General features: G+C 36.5%; 1 protein-coding gene across 2 annotated transcripts in view; it reads right to left on the reverse strand.

Moving 5' to 3' along the window:
* LOC107668376 (5'-AMP-activated protein kinase subunit gamma-1-like) overlaps positions 1-4,331 on the reverse strand; it is an 8,527-nt gene extending 4,196 nt beyond the window's left edge. Inside the window, exons 1-4 of one of the 2 annotated variants that reach the window (XM_016460222.1) lie at positions 4,238-4,331; positions 2,946-2,988; positions 1,997-2,109; positions 1,816-1,897 (exon numbers count right to left, since the gene is read on the reverse strand). In XM_016460222.1, the coding sequence (XP_016315708.1) occupies positions 1,816-1,897; positions 1,997-2,109; positions 2,946-2,988; positions 4,238-4,255 (256 nt within the window). In that variant the 5' untranslated portion in view covers positions 4,256-4,331. Of the gene's footprint in view, positions 1-1,815; positions 1,898-1,996; positions 2,138-2,945; positions 2,989-4,237 lie in introns of both variants that reach the window. The other variant, XM_016460223.1, reaches the window with a different exon arrangement.
* Between the last annotated feature and the right edge of the window lie 3,858 nt (positions 4,332-8,189).

Below are 8,189 nucleotides of genomic sequence, written 5' to 3' on the forward strand. Positions count from 1 at the left end.
GGCATAGAGGACCTACAATAATGTACAGTATTTGAAAAATAATGTGTTTTTTGAACATTAAAGCATGTCAACATATTCTGTTACACCAAATACACAAAATAATGATCTTTAAAAAAGCATCATATGACCCCTTTAAGTGTGTTTTTCAAATGTTCTAATGAAGGATTTGTGCAACTGAGAAATATTATTTTCTCTTTAACTTATGTTGTTATAATAAAATAGAACTGTTTGTGCAGAATTTTGTGTTTGTCTTTTTTTGGGGGGGGGCGCTCGAAGGGGGTCTCTCCCAGGGTGTAATTCAATGTAGAACCGCCACTGCTATTATTACTCCCAGAGAAGGTTCAGGGGATTAGAGCTCTACCCTGCCATTTCCCACCAGATACCACGGCCCAGAAGCCACACTAAACTTAGAAGCTGGCACTGATGGAGGGGACGGGTGCTGAGTATGATCAATCTGTAACAGTCCCAGACACTGACAGTGCTACAAATCAAAGCTGTGTCTGACATGTACAGTATGTGTATACATGATGTGTCCTCGCTTGTACACTACCGTTCAAAAGTTTGGGGTCAGTAAGATTTTTAAATGTTTTTGAAAGAAACATATGTGAGTCTCTTATGCTCACCAAGGCTGCATTTATCCGATCAAAAATATAGTAAAAATTATTACAATTTGAAATAACTGTATTCCCTTTTAATATATATTTTAATATTTAATTTATTTCCGTGATGGCAGGAATAGCTGAATTTTCAGCAGTCATTACTCCAGTCTTCAGTGTCACATGATCCTTCAGAAATCAATCTAATATGCTGATTTGCTGCTCAAGAAACATTTCTTATTATCCGTGCTGAACAGTTGTGATGCTTAATATTTTTCATGGAAACCGTGATACAGATTCTTTGATGAATGGAAAGTTCAAAAGAACAGAATTTATACATAATAAAAGTTCTTTACTGTCAATTTGATCATCCTTGGTCAATAAAAGTATTAATTTCTTTAAAAAAATAAATAAATAAATCTTACTGACCCCAAACATTTGGGCTGAAAACACTTTTGCTGCTTAATATTTTGTTTTGTGGATTCTTTGATAAATATAAAGTTTTAAAAAACAGCATTTATTAGAATAAGATAATAAGATATAAGAATTGTTTTGTAACATTATAAATGTCTCTAGTGTCACTTTTGACCAATTTAAAGCATCCTTGCTTAATTTCTTTCCAAAAACACACTTTTAAGCAGTTTATGTGAATTGCTCTGTGTTGGTGCTGCAATTTACTAAAAAACAGCAAAACATCTGTTGAGAGCAGTTTATGTGGTTTTATATATATATACAGTGGTGTGAAAAAGTGTTGGCCCCCTTCCTGTTTTTTTTAATTTTTTGCATATTTGTCACACTTAAAGATTCAGATCATCAAACAAATTTTAATATTACACAAAGATAATGCAAGTAAATACAAAATGCTATATATATATATATATATATATATATATATATATATTAACATACATTCACGATAATTCCTCTGGGAGCAGAAATTCAATGTCAAATGTCATTGACTATGTAAGCTTTTTTCTATCCCATATATACCAAAACTCAAAAGGTGGTAAAATACCAAAAAATCAAAAGGATGGTACACTTGATTATAGTTTGCATGTGCTAAGTGTTTTAGCAAATGTGAATCATGCTTTCTTTTCCTAATATGAGTTCATGGGTGAAGATGTTGTAGTGACATTATAAGATTTCAGTAATCTGATGCAGGCTCACAGCTGAGCAACCACTCTTCAGCAGACTCAGCAGAACCCCAGCGTTTGCTTACCTACAAAACACTGCAGCTTGTTGTCCCATAAAGGTGCCGCTCTGACCCCATTTGCAACCAGTGCAAAGAATGCTTTCTTCACCTGTACACATCACTCACATATTTCAATGTTTATTCATTGAATACTTTTTTTAATGCAAGTCATATAAACTAAAACACTGTAGTAAGCACATAAGCACACCTGCAGTGTTGTGTCAAAGATGACCAGTTTGGAGCTTGTTGGAATGGCATCGTAGCAGCAGTGACTCATGAAGAACTGGGCATAAACGTCTGAGTCAGGGTCTTGGAGAGGCCCTTGAGAAGGACACAGAGAGGGAAACCCCTGCTGCAGGTCGGTCAGTCTGCAGCTGTGCTACACTCATACAATTATATGTACCCTACTGGTCAAACATCACAAATGCAGTCCAACTCATCTTTTCAAAAAACATTAATGTTTTGCAGTTTCATTTAGAAATGAATCATACTTATTATGGCATAAAAATGGTAAAACATGGGTCTCCCAGTAAGCTTTTTTTCTCTACTGAAAATCCACTATAGCTCAGTAGAACAATAGAAAAATATAATACAATAGAAAAAATATTGAGAGATTGATTACATTGGTCAGAAGAGAGAGCGAGAGAGAGACAGAGAGAGGGAGAGAGATATCAAATTTGCCTTCACTCCATTTGGCAAACTTTGCTACCATATGTAAATTAAACAGTTTTAATAGTTTTGATATTGCAAGATAATTTTGAGTGTTTTAAGTGTTGATAAGTACTGTATATTGATAGCAAAACAAGTTTTTGACCTTGGTTATTGGTTCTTAAACCCCTTCAAGGGGAACAAGTGGATTTTTTAACCCACAAAACTTCTGTCACGTATTTAGCTTACTGTCACTGAGAAAAATATTGATTCATTAATCACCTTTAATAATCAGATGAATAAATTAATTATTAAAACTGAAAAATATAAACAAAAATACTTAAAATATGGGATAGTTTAAAAAATATGCATTAGATACACATGACTACAACATTTGAAAAAATTATATCAAATAAAAAGAAAACATTACATAATTTCATAAATTGCAGAATTTCAGAGACTATAGTAATAAGAAACACACAAGGTGAACAAAAGACACTGATATATACCTGTCCTCTTCAAGGAGAGCCCCTCATCCTCCATAAAGGGGAACTACAAACAGCAGAGAATAAACGGTCTTTTACTAAAAGGTAATATGCTAAAAAAAGCAGTTAAAATTAACGGGGACATAGCATCACCTTATGTAGCTTACCTTTTAAGAAATATAAAATATAAATATTTACTGATTATACAAGTTAGTTCCGGTCATAAAATTTGATTAACCAACATTTTCACTGTTTGTATCATTCCGCTTGTCTGTGTTTGTTCCAGCAGTAGTTATGCTGATTTCTCAGTGACTCTTTCTGCTGGCTACATCATGACGCCAGTAGATGGCGACTGAGTCATTGAATCAAGAGCAAGTCATTGAATCTCTCAGCTCAGGGACGCCACTCTGCTGTGGTTTCGTTTGAAACCCTTGTTTTTTGGCAGAGCAAAAATAGTCAAAATAACTCAAAATGTTGTCTAAAATTCAAGATTCTCAAAATAAACCTTTTGTTTATTGAACTGTTGAATAAAATCAATTTTACAAGCCACAGTCATGCTGTTGGTCTGAATATTACCAACAGCCTCATGCCTAGAGCCATTTGTGACTGTGATATTGCAGCAGTCAGTGACATGCATTTTCTATACAGAACTGAAATCCTGCCACAGAACGCTGCAGAGAAGGATCTATTACCTCAACAGTATTACAAAGATAAATCAGGTTACATATAACATTCCTCACATTCTAACCATAAATGATTAGATCGATATAATTCAACTCTAACCAAGTAACATGCACACTCACATAATTGCTTCGATTCCGTATATTATTTAATGCTGAACCAAAGCCTAAAACCTAAACTTACCTAAAACTTTAACACGTCTTTTGCTACCTTGCAATCTCTGGTATTTCAGGAAAAGTACCTGTAGTTAATTATTATTAGAAATAATGTTTTTCGACTACATATCTCTACCTCACATTGAACTTGATTTCCACAGAGGCCTTGTCTCCATGCACTGTTCAGATCTCCAACAATAACCTCAAATATAAACACAACGTACAAAGCAACCAGAATAACTAGTTATTCATATGTTATCTGTTGAATCCACTAATTGTGGATTATCAACACTGAAACAAGCCTGGGGGTGCAGTTTGCTTATTGACATTAGTTCTTTAAACTTCTGCAAACACATCAAGTTGATATGATAACATGTTCATATGCAATTGAAACTAAACTGGCACAACTGCTCCTGAAATATGATTCACCTCATCTTAAACATATGCAAGCACTCGTACAGGTTGCTCTCTGGGTCTTACCTCCGTCAGAGGGTCCATGTTCTGGGGTTCCACTGTGAGACAAACGCCTTCAGTGCTTGAGCTGGCCTGACTGGAGCATATTTCAGCTGTGCTCCCGTCCCTGTGTGCAGAGCACGATCTAAATCAGTAGAGAAAGCCGGCCCAGGCACGCAGAGGGCTGGACGTGGGACGGGGGAGGAGAATCACAGATGTTGTGGCTGTGACTGGTTGTGTACACAACACCCCTGTAAGAGACCTGGATGGTATGAACACAGCACAGCATAATCAGGACCTCAGTAAGATGATCTTGATCTATAACAAAATTACACAGGAATTTCAGACATTTATGTCTTCAATTATTAATTCATGTTTAATAGAAGACCAATCAGTTGAAAAGCATACTGCTGACAGTAAAGACCACTGCAACACCCTGACCTGCAAGATGATAATAAAATGTCAAGACTTGTCTATTTTTCACTCTCTGAGACTGGATTAGGCCTCCAAGTGGGTTTCATTGTCACTGGATAAATGTGTTGACAGAGTGAAAAGTCTAGATTATTAAGTAAAATAATAAATCACTAAAGGGGTCATATGATGTGATTTCAATTTTTCCTTTCTCTATGAAGTGTTACAAGCTCTTGGTGCATAAAGAAGATCTGTAAAGTTGCAAAGACTAAAGTCTCAAATCCAAAGAGTTTGTGGTTGCCACAAGCCCACCGGACGCTCCTTCGTCAAATCCGCTGGCTGTGCCGTTCTCAAACCCTCCCGCCGCCGCTCACTCTAGCCGCCGGCCGCCGCTCACTCTAGCCCGCAGGCCAACATCATATGACCCCTTTAAAGTTACATTATGTAACTTTTGGCCCTCTAGTGGTAAAAAAAAAAAGAAAAACTCTTGCGGAAGAACATTGTGTGGGTTGTGCATCGGCTGTGCTTCTCTGCACCGATGAATGTTTCGTAGCACATGAAAAAAAAAAAAAAAACCTTCACGAGCAAGAGCCATTTCTTATGTTGTTTAAACTTATTGGAAACACTAATGTTTTTAAATAAATTACTTAAAAGTTAACATTAGACGCTCTAGCCTGATATGACATTATAATAAACTCACGCTACTGTTAGAGAACTACATGGCTACATGTCTTTTCAAATCTAATTCTCACCACTTCTGAAAAGCCAAACCAATGTTGATTCACATTTTATTACAGACTGTTATTTCTCCTTTTTGCTTGTAGACGCTACTATTTTAACAACCCAAAGTTTTGCCTTTTTGCATGGTACTTTGTCAAAATTTGTTACTCGTTGTGATGTGACATCTTCCAGCTTCACACTACTTCCACACCATACGCGCGGGTGAGGGGTTATCAGGTATGATGTGACACACACAGGCAAAAATCCCGATGGCTGTAAAAAATAAATCATTATTATAGGTTTATCAAAGTGTAGCAGGATACAATGAAGACACGGTTTGGAAAATTGATTCTTTTTTACACTCATTAATATTAAAAACAAACAAAACAAAACAAAAACAAACAAACAACAAAAAAAAGTGTAGCTTTTTAAAATATCACCAAAATGGAAAATAAATAAATACCCAATAAAATAACAAATGAATATAAAGGACTTTTCCAGGTCTAGAAATAACACATTTATCCCCATTTATCCAGGACTGTGTGATCCCTGGTTTTTAAAAGAAAGAGAGGGGGAAAAACTGTTGTTGAGGGGTAAATTTAAATAGAAAATATTTAGATTTTTAGTTGTTTTTGCATATTTTAAAGGTGACATATCATGAAAATCTGATTTTTCCAGGTTTTAAGTGCTATAATCAGGTCCCCGGTGCATCTACCAACCAAGGAAACATGAAAAAGATTAACCCAGTAACTTTGTTTTGGTAAGCCTTTTCTACAAGCATCTGAGAAAACGAGCGCTTCTGATTTCGCTCCCTCGGTGACGTGGCAAAGGGATCTCATTATAATATTACTGCCCCTTAATCTGTAAGTTTACACTTACGGCGCCATTATTGTTTCTCGCAAGCGACAACAGTGTACTAGTTTTAATGCCATGGCGAAGGTTTGAGCAAAACATGCTAACTGTTCTGTCATTAGCTGCACAGACGAGCACAGTTTACAGTCCCAGCTTCAGAGGAGACGAGAGAGCAGTGGATTTATTGATTTATTCACTGTATATTGCCGCTGCCACACAGATCTAAAATAAACATGCAATTTATTTCCCAGCTGTTTACCTTCACAGACATAACCGACTGTTTTTTGTAACTCACATGTGTTTTTAACGTAAACTTGTGTGTGAATGAGAACTTAGTTTAGTACTCACATGCTGTGACAGCCGCTTTCTGTCCGTGTGCTTCGGATGTGTGCACTCAGAAAACAGTATATCAGAAGTTTAAACTCATATGGTTTTAAACTAGGGATGCACCGATACCGATACTGGTATCGGGCCGATACTGAGCTCCTGTACTCGTACTCGTTAAAATGCCCCGATACCAAACGCCGATACCACACAGCATGTGATAAGTGCCATATTCAGACAAAGAAACACCGACAACAGACAGCAGAATGGAGTAATTAGAGATTAAAGATGTCTACGAAGTATATGTATGAAATGAATATAAAACATTCAGTATTAATGCCTGTATAGCTGATTTGCGCGAGCTGGTAAGCAAATCACACTGAGTGGATTGAGCGAGCGGCGGCGCAGATGTGCGAGCTTGTCGAGTGAATATCCCTTTCTCACAGACATCACTGGAAAGTTTGTAGTTCGGTCGGAAATGTCAAAAAGAAGTAAGTAAAACAATGCACATAATACAAGACCTTAAGCATACATGACTTTCTGGCGAAAGTGAAACTAACAGCATGTGTGAAATGCGCAAGGCTGTACTGTACTTGTCCCTCTCATTCTGCACCAGTATAAATACGTGTGTGCGTTGCGCGCATTATCAAGCTGAATTTGTTCTGACACAGTTTAACTCTTTTGAGCTCTTGTCATATTTTATTACCATTTTCTAAACTATAGCGAATAAACTGTGATAATGTGAGAAATGTTGAAGGTGTCTGAATAAATTTTGGTTTGACTGTATCTGTTTGATAAATGAAGTTAACCAACTAACATTATACATACTCTTTTGGGTTCTGTACCCAATATTTAAAAAATTTTACAAATGCAATGAAAATATTGGTATCGGTACTCTGTATCGGCAAGTACCAAAAATAAAAGTATCGGTATTGGGCGAGTACTGGAAAAAGTGGTATCGATGCATCCCTATTTAAAACGCATGATTTCAGTGCGATAAACATGATAATCAGAACCAAAACAGATGTTTTTTTAGAAGGTACGAGCTGTAATGGCACAGCTCTATTCTGGAAAAGAGGGCGGGGAGCAGCAGCTCATTGCATTTAAAGAGACAGGCCCGAAAAACAGCGTGTTTCTGCTTCCACTCAAAACGGGCATTTTCAAAATGATATAATAAATGATCTGTGGAGTATTTTGAGCTGAAATTTCACACACACATTCTGGGGACACCAGAGACTTATATTACATATTGTAAAAATGGGCATAATATGTCTCCTTTAAAGCTTGTTTTGTCTTATTTTAAAATTAAATCAAATTATGTCATCTTGAAGCCCCCAGAGTGGCCACTGGTTGAGAACAGCTGCTGTACACTGTTTGTGTTTGCTATGAGCAATTGCAAAAATATCACTAATTACAGAAGTAAACACACTGTCAGTGCTCAATAGTAACTAAACACACACTAAAGGCAATCTGCCCCATGAGATGTTATTTCTGTAAGCTATCCATGTGGTTGAAATACCAGTCAGCCAAGTAGTTGTTGCATAAAACAGTTGATATCCCCAAAATAACCACAAGCACAAGTGTGATCAAGAGCCAGAGATCAACTCTTACTTACTATTCAACTCACTTTTGAAGAGCTAATAAAAAATTATGAAAGAATGAAATGGTCATA

The sequence above is a fragment of the Sinocyclocheilus anshuiensis genome, unplaced genomic scaffold, assembly GCF_001515605.1.
Source record: "Sinocyclocheilus anshuiensis isolate Anshui unplaced genomic scaffold, SAMN03320099.WGS_v1.1 scaffold1237, whole genome shotgun sequence".
Lineage (NCBI taxonomy): Eukaryota > Metazoa > Chordata > Actinopteri > Cypriniformes > Cyprinidae > Sinocyclocheilus > Sinocyclocheilus anshuiensis.